Genomic DNA, 22,148 nt, shown 5'->3' on the forward strand with positions numbered 1-22,148 from the left:
TGCCTAGAATAGAGATTGTTTTCAATTTTTAGGAATACACAATTAGCAGGACTCGGAATTTATTGCACGTACTGCTAGTTAAATGTGTGAGTAATAAATATGCATCAAAAGAATCAATATTTTATACCAAATAATTGGAAAGTATCCTCAAGTAGCATTTGTACACTCAATTTTGCGATAGACATCAAATGGCATCAAATATTTTGCGCTTCTATCGGTAACAAACAGAAAAACAAAACTCTTCCCAGCAACTTTTGCTAGATTTGCACTGCAACTTATAGCAGCATGTGTGTCTTTTTCACATACTATACATGACTGTAATCGAAAAACAATTAAAGAAAAACGCGGAAGGAACAAAAGCCGTTTGTTCATGCGCCATTAAATGAAAATATACGCGGAGAGACTCACTATATAAACTTATTAATAAGTTGTACAAAAAGTCACAACTTTTTAAGAAATTATGTCATTATTTTAATTTAAATTGAAAGGCAATCAAAATTACTTGCTTGAGCGATCTAGTGTCAATGAAACTCGCTACCAAATATTTATTCTCGAGTAGCTCGTTCTTGAATTTTAATAATGTTTTCTCCCGCCGACAATAATATCGTAGTCCTACGTTAACAACGCATCGTGTTTTAACCCACACCCTTCTAAATTTTCTTTCACTCGGAAACTCAGCAGTTTTTGATGTAGGGCTGCGTCTTATAGGAAGAAATGGAAATCTAAAAACGTAAGAAATCTTGAAAGAATTCGAATGAATTATATAAACGCGCTAAATCCTACGTATGTATTGCCCCAATCTGCGAAAACAATCTTAGCCATCCATTGTGCATGTCATTCTATCCAAGGGAAATACGAAGCATAAGGAGACGAAGCCATAGAAGTATTGACCTCCCTTTAGTCAACCTTAATCTTGCACCAGCTAGCGAGCGGATAAAGGTTTTGCTTGATATAATTAAACATATCGCATATTGTTCAGTTCCTGACACCGGGTGGTAGTCAACATCATTTACCAAAGGAAAGAACCCGGAAAGAAGAAGAGTAATCAAATCAGTATCAGCAACAGGAGCGGTGGTAAGGCAACAGGAATAACCTCAACAACAGTAACAACATCATGTGGAGGTAATCTGGGGTTGTTGTAATATCCGTACCTCTCACGTTAAAGATCACGAGTTCAATTCTCACTCTCGACTTTCTTCCGAAAAGGAAGTAAAGTGACGAACCGGCCAAAAGTGTTTGAAGGTCACTATGATATAGAAAAAACATTATCATCAGCAGCACTAGCAACAGCAAACGAGTTTCAATTTTCCTGTCACAACCAGGGTTACTATACCTACAGAATAATCTGTGTTCATACAGATTTTTCAGACTTTTTTAAACAAGAATCTGTAGATACAGATTACAGATCTATTGGGTTTTTATATCGATTTGCAGATTTTGCAAAATAATGTTAGTTATGGCTTGATCTCAATGTTATTTTTTCTCAACTCACTAATTTTATTCATATAGCATTCGAACCAGTCTGGATGAGAGTCATTTTGGCATTCATGTGTAGCGTGCAATACTGCTTTCTCATATTCAATCTAAGGGGAAAAGATGCTAAAGTCTGCATCATCGGCTAGCTTCACAATAAATAAATAACACTGTTTATCTTTTTCCTACCAAGGCGTAGTAAATGCGAATTATCACGTGGATACAAATTCATAATACAGTCATTCCATGCCAAACCGATATAGTGGTGCTCAGATTTTTGTGAAAAGTGGTAGTTTTGTTCTTCATCGCAAAACATTAGACCCGTATTTTTTTTTATTATTTCAGTAGGGTGACCATTTCCATTTTAGGGTTGTCCGAAAAATCAACTTCTTCGTCTTTTTCCCAAAAATGTCTTTTTTTTAAATTCATAACTTTTGAACTACTACACCGATTCAGACGATCGCCATAGCAAATTAAAGTCAATCATCAGATCTTTTTTGAAAAAATACTACACCTGCAGAAAATACGAATCCTGTTCTCGTTATTATTAATTGTATTCGTTTTTTTATTGCTTTCATAGTCTCGGAACCGAGGGCGCTATATTTTTATATTTTTTCTGAAAAGCTGAAAAAGCTGTCGATCATCTGAATCGGTTCAGTAGTTGAAAAGTTATGAATTTTTAGAAAAAATCAGGAAAAAGTTGATTTTTCGGACAACCCTAAAATGGAAATGGTCACCCTACTTAAATAAAAAAAAAACGGGTATAATGTTTTGCGATGAAGAACAAAACTACCAATTTTCACGAAAATCTGGGAACCACTATATTGGTTTTGCATGGAATGGCTGAATAACTATGCCAACCAATGATATTAAAGTTAAGATTATGCTTCAAAATCTTTTATATATAAAACAAGGTTTTTCTCACGTACGTATAACTCAGTATCACAAGAGAAACGTTGATCGGATTTGAGTCGTTTATATATCGTTGTGTCTGTCTCCACCAGGGTTGCCAACTATAATTTTAAAAAATCAGGAAGAATGAAAATAAAAATCAGGATAAATCAGGATAGCTCATATTGGGTTGTCCGAAAAGTTAATGTCGTTTTTCGGGAAAACAACATCATCATTTTCAATCAAAACATTATAATTTAATTTTATATCCCTACTTCTGTTTCACAATCTTTCGCCATCTTTCACACAGCTTAAATATTCTATCCTCCTAGCATATATTTGCTTCCTCGCCGAAAACTGCTGCGAACCATACATGTGAAAAACAGGTTGCTTGGCAGTAGCTCATAATACATAATCCATTCCAAATCCCACCAGAAACAGAACATATCTTTCTTCGGGCGAAAACCGCATATGTAAAAGAATTAATGAGCATGGTATAAATCCTCGCATAAGCGGAAATGCTAGTGTTTCGCCTGACCTTTTGATCGTTTATATTTTTTTTATTTTATAATTTTACACTCTGAAACGTATTTCTACATTAATAACCCTGGGGATACATCTACATACACATTATCCTCGATAAGGCAATGTTGTTCCTCAAACTTAATCTCGTTGTAATTTCATAAATTCGTCAGACAATCGTCAGACAAATTCATGAAATTTTCTAGCACTGTTTTGGAAAGCCACAAAACAATTGAGGGTATAGATAAAAAAAGTTAAGTACAGCTTTGCGTCTAGAGAATTTAACTTAATGTAAGATATATACAAGTGCGAACTGGAGAACTATCATGACAGAAAACTTTGGCATAGAAACTAGTATATTTATTACGAACTAGCTGACCCGACGAACTTCATCCCGCCCAAAATAGATTTTTTGATTTGAATACTTTCAAACATCCACGTTTTCCTATTAAGTGAACGTTAGTGAGTCCAATCACTGAACTCTTCATTGATTGATTACCCTTTGACCCTTTACAATTTCCTTTTACTATAAATTGTCTAGTATTTCTACAAAAATTCGTCCTTATAATATAAAATTATTTTCAGACACAATTCTCGCTCAAGATTCTTTATGCATTTGGAAATAACATGTTTCTCCGTTGCATGAAATACCTGTTTGATACAGAGAATATTACAGAATAAAGACAGCTCAAAATCGGACCATTTCTTCCTCGGGTTTAGGGCACACCAACACATTTGGCCTTCCATTTTTGTTTATATAGATGGAAGATATAGGAATGCGTTATTCCGTCTGAAAATCCATTTCATCTTTCGAACAAAAAACAATTTCGTTGGCGCCAACATCGAATGGACTAACAACGCTTAGTTAATTGTATGTAATATGGGAATTCAATTTACCGAATTTTCCGATTTTTCTCTCCGCTATATTGATCTACGGGAAGAGACGTATACAACGAAATATAGATGACTGAAATTGAACCATTCCTTCCTCGGGTTTAGCGCTTACCAACACATTTGGCCGTCCATTTTTATTTATAGACTAGCTAACCCGGCAAACTTCGTCCCGCCCATTTACTTGATTAATTCTCGAGTAATGCAGAAATTTGTGTTTTATTTGTATGGCAGCCCCCTCTAAGAGAGGGGGCAGGAGTATCTTATCACCATAGAAACATTTATTGCATCCTAAAACCTCCACATGCCAAATTTGGTTTCATTTGCTTGATTAATTCTCGAGTAATGCAGAAATTTGTGTTTCATTTGTATGGCAGCCCCCCCTTTGAGTGGGGGAAGGACTGTCTAACCATCATAGAAACATTTATTGCACCCTAAAACTTTCACATGCCAACTTTGGTTTCGTTTGCTTGGTTAATTTCCGAGTAATGCAGAAATTTGTGTTTCATTTGTATGGCAGCCCCCACTTAGAGAGGGGGGAGGGGTCTCAAAATATCACGAAAACCTTCCCCGGCCCCAAAAACCCCTACATACTAATTTTTTCGATCGGTTCAGTAGTTTCCGAGTCTATAAGAATCAGACAGACAGACAGACATCACTCCATTTTTATATATATAGATAATGTAAAGAGTACAAAAATCAGGAAAAATCAGGATCATTTCAGAAAAATCAGGATAAATTGAGTGTTCGTCAGGATATCAGGGAGCGAGCTGAAAAGTCTGGGAAGGTTTGCATCTCTGGTCTCCACCCAAATTCGAATGATAGAATACTTTGAAGAATATTAAAACAAATTAAAATTTAAAAAAAATTGGCTACTGCAGTGAAAAGTGAAATCGAAAAAAATGATTTGTCCAATTGGAGTTAATTTCTTCCATTGGAATTAATTTTGACGACATTGATATTCATGTTTAATGATAATAATAATAAATTTTCAGGTGGAAACTGAAAATGAATCACCGCATTGTGATAGTAGAATTCGAGTAAAGATTGTCCGATTTGAGCTGAGATCCATCTCTGGCCTTAGATCAATATAACGGTGAGGAAAATTGACTTATTTTTTGGAAAATATTGAAGGAAAAAGGAAAAATTCGGAAAAACTGTATCATCTTATTTTCTACAGTAGACGAATTTCATGCCAACTCGTCTTAGGAGCTGGCAGTACCATCTCAGATAAGAGTGAAACGTTGTGGGTGTAAACACATGGGTCTTTTAAGCAACTTTGCAGACTTGAAATATTCAAAAAAATTAAATTTGGTGTGTAAATTCTCGCGTTTGACATGTTCTTGATATGTTTCCAAACAGAAAAAAATTAGCAGAGCATGTTAATCGCGATAATTTTTACATAACAATGTTACAAATTAAACTTTAACAGTAATTTTCAAAGTAAAACATGGATAAGTTGTTGTTCGAAAAATTGTTTTCCCTGTAAAAGTTCCCATCTTCCGATGTATGGGTGACTTGTTAAAAATTGTATGAACTATTCATATCAATTTTTTTCAGAATTTTAAAACAACACTTTTTCGAGAAAAATTAACTTTAATTTTTTAAAGTATTTTTTTTCAATGATTTTCTAAAATATGCTTGATATTTTTTTAATAAAACAAAGTTTTTATGTTTATGTTTAAAAGAATATTTGCTATAATTTTTTCTTCGTGTGGTATCTTTCGCATGTATCACGAAAATAATTAGTTTGACGTCTTTCGCCTTTTATCTTTCTGTTGAACATACAAAACAATGATTTTTACATCTACACAGTGCTACACAGTGGAGTTTTCCATTAATCATTTCCCCGAGTACGGATGACAAATTGTTTTTATAATGAGTGCAGTTATCTATTATTCATAGTAGCACCGTTTTGGTTCGTGAGTAAGTTCACAAGACATTGAAATCTGTTTAGAAAAAAATTGTAATGGGTTGTATCTAGGACACGACCGCAGTTTTCGACGTAGAACTACGGAATTATGTTATTCAATCCACTTGTTCATCACTTCGGATATTATTTTAGAATGCATCGAAGTTTTTGCAATATCTTTTTCGCTATTTAATTTTTTATTACTTCAGTAGACTCGAAAGAGTCGAGTACAGTCGAAAGCTATCAGCATTTCTCGTTTATTTGGTTCAACTCGCATCAGACTTTCTCCTTCCTGCTCAGATATCAATCACAAACTATAAAAACTTTTGCTCCTATATTACGCTTGAGATGTAGTTTGAATGCATACTTTCATGAAATATACGTTTATCTAAATAAATGTAGTGTGTATATATATATATATATATATATATATATATATATATATATATATATATATATATATATATATATATATATATATATATATATATATATTCCAAAATTATGGATACTTTTCCATATCCGCACTAACACAGAAAATTCTTGTATGCTGCTCTTCTTTGTTGTAGCACACCTGTGTGTGTAAGTGTGTGAAATCAACATTAGACATGAATGATATCCGCTTGTTGTGTTATGCTAGCTCACTCGCATCTGTGTTTTCATTCTGTTCTATTTTTGGTTTCCGCCTCTAGCCCTGAGAAGGGCCCTTGTGGAAAGAAACTCTGTTCCATACTCCTCCTTCACCGACAAGAAAACAAGCCTCTCCCGCTCGATGCTCTGCGGCTTGTTGCTTCGATGACCACCAAACGAGAAGTGGTGTGGCTTCAAATCGCGGATGGCTTATTTGAATCGAATATGTTGAAAACGGACAGAAACGAATGCATCAGTTGCTCGTTATTAACAGCTCTGTTCGGAAATGCACACAAATCAGCAGAACAAATGTATGGGAAAATGAGAATGCCTCCAGTTTTCATTAATTTAAACTGTTTAGGCATTGGTGGATTGTACTGTATAGTATATTAAAAGAATCATGGAGAATTTCCGATTCCATTGATGTGCAAAGTATCAGAATTTGTTCGCTGTGAAAATAGTTATTAACGTTAACTCTATTTCACAAAAACGTGACCTGTTTTCTGATTTGGCACCCTTCCTGAAAGACGTAGTTCTACGTCAAAATGTAAACTGATACATTGTTGCATAAATTATAATATTAATATACATCTTTGCTGTGGTGGTTGATAGCAGACAAATGACCGCAATGGGTTAATGCAGATTTCGATACAGATTTTCTGAGAAAAAAAATAGAAAAACTTAGATAAAAAGATTTTTTGAAACCAAAAGCACAGATTTTATTATGGCAATCCTGGTCACAACCTGAACGAAAATACAACGCGTTTTATTTCATCGTTTACCACGCAAAAGAAGGTAAGGTCATTTCTTCTCAGAACTATTTTTTTCAGAAGAGTTTCCGCTGAGGATCTGCAAGGGCACGTTTCCATCGAAGAACCGTTCTCCTCCAATCGATCCAACACACACAGTGATGCAATTGTGTGCAGCTTAAGCATCGTTTCGATTCTCATCTCGTCTAGTGAAGAGTGTTTTTGTATTTTTGAATCACACGCAAACATTGATGTTTCTTCCTTGCGTTGCCAGATAAAATAATTGGGGTGGTTCAGAAATATTTAATAGAAGTGCAACAGAAGCCAATCAAATTTAATACAAATTACTGCATATCCGAAAACCAGTCAAGCAAAGGGGTAAGCGCAAAACTCGAGGAAGGAATTGTGCGTGAAAATAATTTGATATTACAATGACGAGTTTTGATAGAAGTACTAGGAAATTTACAGTAAAATAATATTAATTAGAAGATCAATCAATGAACATTTCTGCGATTGGACCTATGAATGTTTAAAGGTATTGATAACAAAAAAAAATCCATTTTGGGCGGAACGAAGTTAGCCGGGTCAGCTACTAAAAAATAAAAATAGGTTTTTAGAGAAGAAATTGGTTTGAATGCAATATAGTTTTTAATAATGAAAACAATGATTTAGTTAACATTTTAAGGAAAAACAATAGACCCATACCATGAGGTTGTGTACCAATTAACCAAATTTCAAGTTTAGTTTTTTGGGAAAAAATTAAAGCGAAATTTGAACGAGCACTAGTTATATCATAAATTCCTTGAAACGAATTTGATTTTTATGCGCCAACCTCTGAGAGAGCGAATTTGAAAACCTACATAATTATATTTAAAATATTTTAGGTTTTCAGTATTTTTATGTTTCTTGAGATATCTCTGCCCTTGCTCAACCAAAATTCAATGTCTATGTACCATTGAATGGATAATTAAATACTTATTTGAACAGCCGTGGGTTGATCTAGATTTCATTTTGTAATTTATGAGAAACATGCATTTGAAAAACAGGTATTTTGAAGCGTTGTCCCGTCACAAAATAGAGCATTTTTTTAATTTATCAGCTGAACCTAAGTTCAAACCTTTTTATACTTGGGCTTCTCTGAGCAAACAATGGGAGTCAACAACCCACAAAATTTGGTTAAGATCGGTCCACAAATAGAGGAGTATCAACTGTCCCAAGAAGTCGTTGTCACGTCAGCAAAGTATACGATCCATTCCAGCGTTACGTGGTAATATTTTGACTCAATACAAACATTTTTTCGGCGTTTTTATGTATGAAACACACAAAATTAAACTTTGTTTTAGTGAAATAGAGAAAATTTACTACTATAATCATCAGTTGGAGAATATTTTGTAGATAGATTAGCTTGTTGTCTGTCAAATACTTTTGTGACGTAACAACACCTGGCTTTGTTTCGGACTGTTGAACATTAATGTTTGAAACGGAACTGAAACCGTTTCAAAACATACAAATGAACTTTATTCTTTGTTTTGTCAACAATAGATGAACGTAGATTCCACAACATAGAATTGATTCTTGTTTCGACTTCCGGTTTGCTGGTAATACTCGTAGTATTGAATGACAAAAAATATGGAAACCCCATACGATTTGGGTATTTCGTTGCAGGTGTCTTACAAGCGGAAGTAGGATATCGTATTACGATGTCATTTTAAAAACGAGGTTGGTGACTTCCGGTTCGTTAAAAACGGATCTAAAAGACCGAAAATGGCATGAAATTTCACAGTACGATCGTGAATGGTAGGAACGGCATATATCTATGGGTACGCGAAGAAAAATGAAAAAAAAAAGAATTAAGTTTGATAATGAGCAGATAGGTGTCAAGCGAGAGGGAGATAATATTTGAGTGGTAAAAACTTTGCCTTAGAGCGACGCGTGTGGAGTTAGACAAAAAAAGTACACATCCAAATGCTCACGCAAATGTCAACGGTTAACGATCAAAGTCAACGTCCAAGTCAAAGTCAAAGTCATCTTCAACACGCAAACATAAACGCCCTTGCACAGGTATGCGCACATGCACATATATACATACAAAGAGCTTATCAAAAATTTCTGATAGAAAAATCAAATGCGTTCCCCCTGTAGTGAGCGTCACTCGATGAACCGGGATTGTGCTAGCCATTGATGGCAAGCACCACAGTGAACGTGTTAAACAATCACAATGTAAAAATTGGAGGTCGGCTTAGGACCACCCCGAATTGTCCAAATAACGGCATACCGTGTATTACAGGTAACAGGTAGATTCAATTCTCTGCTTTTGAAGCAATAAAAACGCAAAATGGTGCTAAAACGCTGGAATGAAGAGAGCCAGAAAAAAGTCACCATGTTATCGAGTTGTCAGCGTTATGACACCTTTCATTAGGCACTACTGAAAATTCGGTATTCGATACTTCGCTCCTGAGATACAAAGATGCGTAGATTCAGGATCACCGGTCGCGTTAGGACCACATTCATCTATAGGATGGACCTTTGGAAGGGGAAGGGGAGATCTCAGAGGAAAGTGAGAAATATTTAGAGTAATAGAAAACATAAAAAAATAGTATATAGCTTGCTACAATACGGTGAAATTCTTATTTAATACAACTTATTGATTGTGTGACTTGACAACGCTTCGTGGAGACTGTTTTTTTTTTGCACAGAGCGCGTGGTCACGTCACAGAACGAATGCCGATTTTTGCAATGCGAGTTTTTTAATAAACTGAATATACAGGAATCACCGTTCATCTTTTGTTGACAAATCATAGAACAAAGTTTATTTGTATGTTTGAAACGGAACTGGAAATACAACATTAATGTTCAAAAGTCAGCAACCGCAAAAAGACAGGTGTTGTGACGTCACAAAAGTATTGGGCTGGCAACAAGCGAATTAAACTATAAAATAATCCAACTGAAGATTCTTGTAAGAAATTTTCTCTGTTTTACTTTAATATCGTTTACTATTTGGAAATCGTGTGATCTATACATGAAAACGAGAAAAAAACCTATTTTTAGTGAGTCAAAACGTTGTCACGTCACGCTGGAATGGGTCAATAGTCAATATTCAGTTTGCTTTCCGTGATCTCTTCGGCATGGAATTAATGAGATTTTCAAGCGTTGCAGCAGCGTTGGTAACTTGAAGTTACCAGATCCCCGCAATATCTGTGCAATGCGCTCATTGGTAGTCGAGAGTTCAAGTTCCTTCTTAATTTCCGATTGAACTTTCCAGTTCTAGAATTTGATTCCTGTCGCGATTACTTATTTTGGTATTACCCTTAGTTTTCTTCTTAACGCCATATATTTTACTTTTCTTCAGCACATTTTGAATCGATGTTTCCTATTTTCCGGTCACTCATACCAGTCTTCTTCAGTTTATGAACGACTCTTTGTTCTAATTCACTCCAATATTTTTTTTCGGCATTTTTCATCCCCGACGAACAAATTGCCAGCACCAACAAATGTTTTGCGAACACAACAACAACTGAAATGGCAAATCCGCGATGGTAGCGCAGTGTCGTCGTCTGGTGGCGACTTTCAATTAGGGCCCTTAATTTGGGTCCCAAACTCTATCAAATTAGAAGACACGAAGCCAGTTTTCAAATGTTAAAGTTTGAATGAAAATTTTTACATCATGTTATTCAGTTACTTGAGACACCTATTTCTGATATTTACTCAACAATTTATCTATACACTAGCTGGCCCGGCAAACTTCGTCCCGCCTAAACTTTGTTTTTTGTTATCAGTACCTTCAAACATTCACGTTTTCTTACTAAGCGCAAGTTCATGAGTCCAATCGCAGAACTTTTCATTGATTGATCTTCTAATCGACCCCGTTGAATTTACCTTTTACTAAAAAATTCCTAGTACTTCTATCAAAACTCATTATAATATCAGATTATTTTCAGACACAATTCTCGTTCAAGATTTTTCAACCACTTGTAAATAACATGTTTCTCCGTTACATGGAATAAATGTTTGATACAGAATATATGATAGAGTAAAGACATATCCCTCCCCTCTTCTCCCCTTAGAGAGAGGGGAGGAGTGTCTATTCACCATAGAAACGTTTCCTGCCCCCTAAAATCTTCACAAGCCAAATTTGGCTCCATTTGCTTGATTAGTTTTCGAGTTATGCAGAAATTCGTTTTTCATTTGTATGACAGCCCTCCCTGAGAGGGGGGAGGAGTGTCGAACCACCATAGAAACTTTTTTTGCATCCTAAAACCTCCATATGCCAAATTTGGTTTCGATTGTTTGATTAGTTCTCGAGTTATGCAGAAATTTGTGTTCCATTTGTATGGAGACCCCCTTAGAGAGGAGGGAGTAGTGTCTAACCACCTTAGAAATGTATCTTCCCCATAAAACCTCCACATGTCAAATTTAGTTCCGTTTGCTTGATTAGTTCTTGAATTATGCGGAAATGTATGCTTCATTTATATGGCAGCCCCCCCTTAGTGTGGGGGGTGGAAAGTCTAACCATCATAAAAACATTTATTGCACCCTAAAACCACCGCATGCCAAATTTCGTTTCAATTACTTGATTAGTTCTCAAGTAATGCAGAAATTTGTGTTTCATTTGTATGGCAGCCCCCCATTAGAGAAAGGGTCTCAAACTATCATGAAAACCTTCCCTGGCCCCAAAAACACCTACATACCAATTTTCATGTCGATCGGTTCAGTAGTTTCCGAGTCCATAAGAATCAGACAGACAGACAGACATCACTCCATTTTTATATATATATATAGATAGATATAGATTTTCTTGAATCAATAATGAATAATTTCATTATAATATGAAGTTGTCTTCAAAAACTATTTTCGAATTAAATTTGAAAATCACCTCTTGCAAAAAAAAAGTGTTATCCATTTAAATAGGATACGGATTTGATACGGAAAAGTTAATTTTCATTCACAATTTTTAATTTTAAAAACGTGTTCATTTCTCCTGAAAATCAATTATCCTTTGACGCTCTCTACGCTCCTAAACTAGTAAACGAAGCTCAATGCCGTCAACGCCAAAGTGCCAAAGAATTGCCAAAGTGTTCGGTGTCATAGGTGTGCTAGTCGCTTATATTGAACCGTGTGCGTTTGAAGAAATTTCCCTCTTCAAAATGAAATTTTGCCTCCTATTAAAGGTATACAAAGTTGTCAAATTAAATGATTGAAGGTCTGAACTATACATCCGACGACCAATCAAGTATAGTTGCGAAGACAGATTTATGATCGCTTGTTTGAGGATTTCGAGCAAAAATTAGCTTGCGTTTAAACGAATTCTCCTCACTTTACATTTAACCCATTTTTCGATACTCACAACTATCTTTATTGTTCGCTTTCTGATTTCTTTTGCATATTTACTGTGGGTTACTTATTATGTAAACCACATCCAATGTAACATCAGACATTGAAACGAAGTTCGATCTCTGTATTTAAATGTCATTCATCATATTGATTTTCGATTGGTTCCATTTTCATTGCAACAGCTGGCTCTTAATGCGTATGATGTCATTCCATTCGGGATATCAATTTATTTGTTACTTTCACACAGTGAACAAACCTTCGATAGTTAGTTCCAAATTGGCAATATGTACAAAACCCAACCGGTAGAAAGAGTGAGGCTCGTAACACTCCATTCAAATTCCTAGTTTCCCGAACCGGCCAGAGTTCAAACTTTGCCCTATTTAGCTAACCTAATTCGGTGCACAAACTGCGGGAGATAATTCTGTCGATTCAATTTGCACCCTTTTCGGCTCGTGAACTCACGGAATGGGTAAACTGGCTATGGTATTTTGATAAGTTTCGAAAGATTTCCAACGATGCGGCGTTTCGGGGGAGGACTGTGTATAACGCCTTTTATGGCACCCCACAACGAAATATAGTGGGAGAAATAAAGCAAAACACGGCCATAAAAGCGGCGTGTGTATTTTCCTTTGACCCTGCCACACCCCCGCATTCGACGACGATTTTCTAGTGATAGTTATAGTCTCTCGGTTCAGTTACGCTCGTTTAACGCTCGGCCAGGCTGTGTGCGTTTGCCCAGGCACTTCCTAACAATCCGAAGGGTCATAGTTTAAATATGGTGTTTTGCCAGCAGCATCAGCAGCGGCAATAGTATCATTGTCATCATCATTATTACAACCATAGTCATCACCACCATCGTCATTACATCATTTTGTGCCATCATCTTGTCTTCCCTCCCTCATAGATCTATCTCGGAGGCACTGAATCTATGTGTGGACCATTTTTGTCCCTTATATTCATGTGCCAGACAAAATGCTTGGGATCGGAGGAAGGAAATCAGAATGTAAGCGACTAATTAAATATGAATATAACATGACTGTTGTTTCCTTTGCTCTTGGAAAAGCACCCCCACAACCACCCACCAAAGCAACGCAACGTGGTCTACAAACGATTGAAACGGGGGAACTTTTGTGTTATCCCCCCTCCGGGTTGAGCGTGTACTTCGTTAGAAAGAGATTATGAGGATGCGATGGGACCGAAACATTTCTCAGGCAGAGTGCAGATTTTATTCCTAAAGTTTTGCCCGGAAATTAGTTCATTCTGTTTTGGACAAATTTTGTTAGTTCGTTTCGATCTGATTAGTTGGCATGATAACGAAAGCAACTGGGGATGGAATATTCTGGAATTCGGTCAGAGCTACTCGTTCAGTTGCTCAGTTCAAAATGATGGCCCGTATGAACAAGTGAATTTAGGTGAAATTGTATATTTGTAGAACTAAAAATGAACTTCGTTTTCGTCAATAAATGTACAATGAAACAACATTTCATTTTTGTTTCAATAAACGATTATCGCTTTTCAAAACGAGCTAACTGCTAACCACGCTGATCAAAACACACCTTAGCACCTCCTCATGCCATTAATCAACTTAAACAGCGCAAAAAAAAACATCTCCCGCCTTGATTCAGCTTTGATCTACCTTTTTCATGTTAAACCAACTCACAGAGCAACGCAAGAATTACTTTCTCCACGGCGCCTCATTTAGCATTCATGTGTACCTTCGCGCGAAAACGATGGGAGGCAGCACCTTGGGATGTTCCCCCGCGTATACGACCTTGCTCTCTCACGGGATGTTTCCTCCTGGAATAATCCCTGTCTCAGGCACCGGTGCGGTGGTCGCCTTGGACACACGGGATGCGGGAAAAGATGAGGTGATAGTAATCAAAACGTAAACCCAGCTGCTGTTTGTGTTGTTGGCTGGACACTCTTGTCCCCCTGCTCCTCTCTGTGTCCCCCTGTGTCGTTGCCTGCCTCGTACCCGTGGCATAGGTCAGGTAAATGAGCGGATCGGTGCCAATGGCCGGTGTTAAACGGGAGTTATCGATGCGATTAACTTTTCAATTAAAGGCTTATTTATGGAGGCTCTGAGGGCTTCGGACCGGAGAGCTTGCAGAACATATGTCCCATCTTGTGTGTATTCTTATGTTGCAAAAATGTAGCGAGTTATAAGGTGCATGCAAACACACCGAGCGATTCATCGATTGGATATGCGGGTATTCGAGATAAGCTTGATAAATGAACCCCGAGGTAATAGAAGATCATATCGGCGGGTTTTTATAAGGAATCGGCGTTAAACCGATTGAGGTGAACTGGCTGATGAGGTGTTGATCGAGCTTCGAAGCCACTTGATGATTGTGGCGGAATGTCGTCAATCTATAAACTGTCCATTACTTTTATTGTACGAGGGTCGCTCAAAAATAAGTTTCAGTGCTTCAGAAATCGCGGAAAAATAAAGCTAGAACAAAAAACAAGGCCTACCACAAGGCTCCTGCCTAAGCCCCCTCTTGTACAGTTTTTACGTCAATGATATGGATGATTGTCTAACTAGAGACTGCACGCTGAGACAACTTGCAGACGATGGAGTTATTTTCATCACGGGTACTAATCCCGTCGTTCTGCAAAAGTCGTTGCAAGATACCCTGAACAATCTGTTCACGTGGGCCCTCAAGCTGGGTATCGAATTCTCTACAGAGAAAACTGAAATGGTCGTTTTTTCTAGGAAGCACGAACCCGCCCAATTCCAGCTTCACCTATCCGGCAAAACGATCCAACACTCTATGTTTTTCAAATACCTGGGTGTATATTTTGATTCTAAGTGTACCTGGGGGAGACACATTACGTATTTGAAACAGAAATCCAGCAAAGAATCAATTTTCTCCAAACAATTACCGGAACATGGTGGGGTGCCCATCCAGGAGACCTCATTCAGTTGTACAAAACAACGATATTATCAGTGTTAGCATATGGCAGTTTTTGCTTCCGATCAGCTGCCAGGATTCATATTCTCAGGCTGGAGAGAATACAATATCGTTGCTTGCGTATAGCCATGGGGTGTTTGCATTCGACACATACGATGAGTCTCGAAGTAATGGCAGGAGTACCCCCGCTTACTCTTCGGTTCACAGAATTATCCTACAGATTTCTCATCCGTTGCAAGATCTTGAATCCATTGGTAATTGATAACTTCGAAAATCTACTCCAACTGACTCCTCAGTCAAGTTTTATGTCTTTATACCATGAGTACCTTACACACGACGTGCACCCTTCACCAGGCATCTCCAACCAAGTTTGCTTCCCATACTTTTGCAATTCTTCTGTCATTTTTGATCTGTCCATGCGGCAAAAAAACCATGGAATCCCAGATCATCTAAGCTCCGATTATATTCCGCCGATATTTTCGGCAGAATATGGGAAAGTTAGATCTGATAAAATGTTCTTTACTGACGGTTCATACATAAACGGGTCCACTGGCTTCGGCAGCTTCAATGAAAATTCCAGTGCCTCTTTCAAACTTAAAGATCCTTGTTCCGTGTATGTCGCTGAACTGGGTGCGATATACGACGCACTAGGGATCATTGAAACACTGTCCATCGACCAATATTTTATTTTTTCAGACAGTCTCAGCTCAATAGAGGCAATCCGCTCAATGAAAGTTAATAAACGCTCATCTTATTTCGTAACAAGAATAAGACATCTATTGAGTGTTTTGGTCGAAAAATTATTCAAGATTACCTTAGCATGGGTTCCCTCTCATTGCTCGATTCCGGGGAATTAGAAAGCGGACTCGCTAGCTAAGGTGGGCGCTTCAGAGGGCACACTTTTTGAAATTGCTTATAATGAATTTTTCCACATTCCTCGTCAGCACACGCTCGTAAGTTGGCAGCGCATGTGGAGTGAAGATGAGTTCGGTCGTTGGTTACACACGATTATCCCTAAGGTCTCGACGAGTGCATGGTTCAAGGGGTTGAATGTAGGTCGTGATTTCATTCGCGTGATATCTCGGCTTATGTGATTGTGATTGTGATCTTTGTGATTGGCGATGGCTACCACGACATCGAGCATGTTTCTGGTCGTGTATCCGGTTCCATGCTGCCCGCTCTCAGCTCTCCAGAGCATTGATGGCACAAGGCAGACAATCGGATATCCCCGTCCGGGATATCTTAGGTAGCCATGATCCTGATCTTTGCTCCATCTATACCTGTTCCTCAGAAACGTCGATGTCAACGTTTAATGATGTTTCCTTCGTTGTGTCCCTGTTTCATATCCCTCCTATCCGATCTATAAACTTTTACTTAGTCGCGGCAATACATACACGCACTCATTACTGACACACGGGCCGAAGGTTGTGCAGTCCACTGATGATTCAACAAGAGCCGAAGGTTGTACCGCCCATGACAACTCTACACGAGCTGATGATTGCGCCGACTAGTGATCATCATCTATCCTGGATTCCTCGAGTCGAGAAAGACGCACCACGCTAGATATGGGGGGCAGACTAGGGGTGGCGTTGCTGATTAACGGTCAGCTGCATCCCAATAGAAAGTATCCCGTGTCGGGCCCACGTACAGAGCATTGAAGACTGCAACATCCCAATTATGAGAACACTTGTAATACTAACCTCGAGCCAACCGCGAGTAATCGGTTACATATTACTAACATAGTTCTAAGCAAACATTGTCAAAATATTGAACTCCCGGCCCCGTTAGGCTGACGCTATATGAGCCTTAATAAACATATATATATTTTGGATGAAAAAAATTACGATCGTTTCAACCCCCCTTATAAACACTTACCTTTGCACTCGCTGGACTCCCTCGCGTTGGCTCGTCCCCAGGGCCGATCGAAGTGAAACGGCTTGCATCGCTCGCAATCCCTTCCGGCGGTATTGTGCTTACAGTCACAGGTCAGCTCACCCTCACGCCCGGGGACACACCTCGATGCGTGTCCATTACACTTGCAACGCCCACCAACGGCAAAATCCGAAACCGCGTAGTGATGCGTCAGGGGTGGAACCGTTGTCGAGGTCGTAATCGTTGGACTTGTTGCACTACCGTACGGTTCGATACCGTTGAATCCGAAGGGATCTTTATTCGGCCTAAACGAGGGCGGCACCTGTGGCGATCCGAGCAGGAGTAAATCTTCCAGCGATTCCTGTGGCATTTGAAGTCGATGGAAAACCACCCGAATGTCGGTTGCCGTCACCCAATCTTGGAGAACTGGCGAGGAGTCGAAATCGGATGCCGAAGGTCGACCTTCCAGTGTGCTGAAAGCGATCCGTGACCCTTGGATGCCGGTTGATTCGCCCGTGTGCCTGTGAGCATCAGTGCAGCGAGCTTCTTGTTCGTTCGCTTTGGTGATCATGGCTCGGTTTGGTCGACCGTACACTCGTCGGCACTGGGAGCTGTAGAATTGGAACGGTTGCCAGGTTCTTCCGAAATCTACACTCTTGTAGATTGCTATCGAATCAGGTTTGACAGCCCCCGGGCAGAAGGTTAGGCTCACATATGTTAGTTCGTACTTTTTGCCCAGAGATAAGGTCAGTGTGACGTTATCCGGGGGATCGTTCATGCCAGTGGGAGTTGGAATTGGCGCCGAGCGCCAACAAGTAACGTTATTCGAGTTGTTCACATCCGTCAGAGCGGAAGGAGGGAACCGTTTGCGCGGGACGGAGTTATCGCATTGGTGGCAGGGCCCTCGGAGTTCCTGACTGTCACAGACTTCCACTGGTCCGTACAGTCCACACGTGGATGAAGCCACTATGGGCATACCGAAAGCGGCGTTTACGAAGTCCGGCACACATCGTCTCGATCGGTCCTCATCGTAGCAGGGATCATATTGGGACTGAAGGGGAAACATATTCAAATAGCCATCCGGGGAGGCAGCCACAAACGCCAACAGCAGGACACTCGACCAACAAACCATATCGAAACAAATGAAACGCACCATTGTTCCACAAATTGCCCTTTACCCGGTGAAGTGGGCGCCGAAATCTGTTTTTCTCATAAAATTTTAATTAATTACCGTTGTCGCATACATTAAGGCTGGTCGCGCGACGGAAGCGAATCGAACATGGAATTTTAATTACCACACTCCACTCCACTTGCGGGTGACCTCATTCCCGGAAACCGACAGGACACCCTAACGGTGTAACAACGTTCTGAGGCTTCACTTAACTCACGCTGCAAGCAGCACTCACACAATCAATTAGCTACCGATTTCCCGTAACAATTTCCCTGGCGGCGACACAACTTTTAATCATCCTATTATCACGATTCTAAAATTAACCCCGCAAACACATGTTTCACATTACACACGCACCATTTCCCGCGCTCGGCGGCCCGCGGCTCTGGAATTGAATTCCCTTTTCAACGTCCGCTCGCTGTCACACACAGCAAAAGCGAAACCATGCGGTTGACAGCAGCGAAGGAACCGAGCAAAACAAACGGCCCGAAGAAATGGAAGCTGCAAGTGACGAACACCACCAACAACAACCGGTCGACACTTTGTCTACGGCTGCGGCCACGCGTCAAGAAAGCGTCCGCCGAGATAACAGCTCCACGTGATGCTGCTTCCAAAAGGACCTCGGATATTCGTCGGAGAAATTGTGAAAACGCGTGAATCTAATGATAGAGTGTGGGACGAAATAAAGCCCGGAGAACGACGACGACGGCGACTGGATGCTGGATGGATGCTGACTGAATATCATATATTCCTGTGGCAGCCTGAGTTCGGGGCCGAAACGGCGCGCACACACAGCAGTAGCAGCGGCAGGCAACAGTAAAGGAAGTATCATCTGCCAGCGTCGCAGGCGAAAATAGCCGGAGCACAGAGAGATGTGAGCTACAGGTCGGAAAAGGGAAATTTGCGTGGAGTTTCAAAGGATCGGCGGCCCAGGAACAGGTCCGGGTGGGTATTCTGATGAGGGAGGGGGTGGCGCGGGGTCGGAGCGGTCAGTATTTTCCCGCAGCTTCTTTGTCGGCACGGTGTGTATATTATGATGGCAAGTGAGCAAGTTGAGCGATTGCGCTCCCGCTGGAAGAAATATCCGGAGAGGAATGAATCATGAAAGCAAAACAGAGCACCGGAGGGAGGAAGTTGCAATCTGCTCTTTCATGTGCGGTGCTGTTAAAGAACCTGGATGTTTTGTTTTTATTTTCCACTCTTACCCTTTGGCGGAGATCGTCGGAAAGATGCGTTGAGCAGAGCAGTGATGAGCTCTCTCTCTCAGTCGGAGAAGAAATCGCTAGAGAGTGAGTCCCAAAAACGGGAGATGCTGTTGAGCGTGTTCTCTTGAGAAACATGAATGGACGCTACTCAGAGAGTCTGTCAGCTGTTACTCGCAGATAGTGAGAAATTTAGAATGCCGGCAAGTGGAAAACGTTCGTTCACTTCTCACGAGTTTCGAGCGAGTGACAGAGGGAGAAAATGGTTGTGCGAAAAGGTAAGCTAGTGTTGCTACGAATATGATCTTGCCTTAGCACTCAGATTTAAAATTGATCCTTTACTAACTCAGTATTTGCATGCATGATGATGGTTAACTTAATCTTCTCTCAAACTCAGAATAGTTGATCTTTGATGGATTTTAGTGTTTAGAGTAATTGCTTCTGTAATGGCAAAACAATATTTGTAATTATTTGTCCCTACCTGAGGTAATTTACCACTATCAAACGGTTTGTAACAAAGTTTTTGAGAGTACTTCTAAATTTTGTATCTGTATTGTTGTCAACGATTTTCAATTGATTTATTCAACGGTGGTCATAACTTTAAGAAGCAGTTCGGCTCCTTTAAACCTATGTAACTGAGCCTGTAAAAATAAACGATTTAAATAAAATAACTTTAAGTAGATTCTTCTTCTTCTTCAATTGGACTAACGTTCCTAGAGGAACTTCGCCGTCTCAATGTAGTATTACTTGCGTCATTTTTTATTAGTACTTAGTTGAGATTTCTATGCCAAATAACATGCCTTGAATGCATTCTGAGTGGCAAGCTCTAGAATACGCGTGATCACAGTGCAAGTCGGAGGAAATTTCTTTGACGAAAAATTCCCCCGACCAGAACGGGAATCGAACCCGAACACCCGGCATGTTAGTTATGACGCTAACCACCCGGCCACGGGAGCATCAGTAGATTACGCTATTGAAAAAATATTCAGCCATGCTTCCGGATGGCCGAATTCGAATTTTTAAACTCTTGCCATGTTTGAATAAACAGCAAATGAACGAATATTATTTTTTTTTGGTTCAGAATAAATATCCTATTTAGTTGTGTATCAAGTTTTCTCCAAGGAATCTGGAACAGTTTTTTTTTTCTGATAATGGTTTTGTATCATAATATTGAAATTTTTGTAAGTGCATTGAAATCATTCTAATACTGGTCGAATGAGAGTAAGAATTACGTGTTTTAAGAACAGCAATCAATTATTTTTATTGAGATTAAGAAAAACTTAGAACTGTCTTCAGAGATGGTAATCTGAGAGGAGGTACACTTACTTCACTACAAATCGAAATCATGATGACCGGCATTCACATTCACTAATAACACGACCTAACAACTGTTAGGCTTGATGAAGTAGTGTGTTGGGCTTTTACAGTCAATCACAAAATCAAGTATACACTCCGTGTTAGTTTGTTATTTTTAAGTTTTTCGGAATTAAAAAGTAAATAATTGAAAGCGACTCATATTCATCGTAAAATGGATCATTTTCACTCTCATGTAGTGATAAGAAAAAATGAAATGGTCATATTTCTACTTCATGTTTAAAAAAAAACAAACAAAAAATCTTCAATTTAGCGTTGCAAAATCGAGTGTACAGTTCAAGTTTTTTTTGAAAAGAAAATTGAAATCAGTTCAGAAATGTTAACACCGACCGCCGACCCGCCGTCGGAAGCGGCGGCCTTTCGCAAACAAACCTGTGTTCCATCGATTGCCTGGTTAGTTTGAAACATAGGAGACGATTCTTCGGATAGGTCCGACCGAGCGTTAGCGAACGTCGGACGGCATACGTTTGCCCGGTTAAGTTTTGCTTTGAAATATATCTATCTATCTATATATATAAAAATGGATTTCTGTCTGTCTATCTGCCTGTCTGTCTGATTCTCGGACTCGGAAACTACTGAACCGATCAACATGAAAATTGGTATGTTGGGGTTTTTGGGGCCGGAGATGGTTTTCGTGATAGTTTGAGACCCCTCCCCCCTCTCTAAGGGGGGGCTGCCATACAAATGAAACACAAATTTCTGCATTACTCGAGAATTAATCAAGCAAATGGAACCAAATTAAGCATATTGTAGTTTTAGGGTGCAATAAATGTTTCCATTATGGTTAGACACTCCACCCCCCTCTATAAGGGAGGGCTGCAATACAAATGAAACACAAATTTCTGCATTACTCGAGAATTATTTAAGCAAATGCCATACAAATAAAACACAATTTTCTGCATTACTCGAGAACTAATCAAGCAAATAAAACCAAATTGGGCATATTGATGTTTTAGGGTACAATTAATGTTTCTATGATGGTTAGACTCTCCTTCCCCCCTCTCGAAGGGGGGCTGCCATATAAATGAAACACAAATTTCTGATTTACGCGAGAATTAATCAAGCAAACGAAACCAAATTTGGCACGTAGAGGTTTTAGGATGCAATAAATATTTCTGTGGTGGTTAGACACTCCTTCCGCTCTCTAAGGGTGGACTGTCATACAAATGAAACACAAATTGATGCATAACTCGAAAAATAATCAATCAAGTGGAG

At 39.2% G+C, this 22,148-nt stretch overlaps 1 protein-coding gene across 3 annotated transcripts in view; it reads right to left on the minus strand.

The window, feature by feature from the left end:
• The window catches only part of LOC129761842 (netrin-B-like), a 239,027-nt gene extending 219,859 nt beyond the window's left edge, over positions 1-19,168 (minus strand). The window contains exon 1 of one of the 3 annotated variants that reach the window (XM_055759633.1): positions 17,190-19,166. In XM_055759633.1, coding sequence (XP_055615608.1) covers positions 17,190-18,342 — 1,153 coding nt within the window. In that variant the 5' untranslated portion in view covers positions 18,343-19,166. Of the gene's footprint in view, positions 1-17,189 lie in introns of all 3 variants that reach the window. The other 2 variants (XM_055759635.1, XM_055759634.1) reach the window with 2 other exon arrangements.
• Positions 19,169-22,148: the final 2,980 nt, after the last annotated feature.

The sequence above is a fragment of the Toxorhynchites rutilus genome, chromosome 1, assembly GCF_029784135.1.
Source record: "Toxorhynchites rutilus septentrionalis strain SRP chromosome 1, ASM2978413v1, whole genome shotgun sequence".
In the NCBI taxonomy this organism is placed as follows: Eukaryota; Metazoa; Arthropoda; class Insecta; order Diptera; family Culicidae; genus Toxorhynchites; species Toxorhynchites rutilus.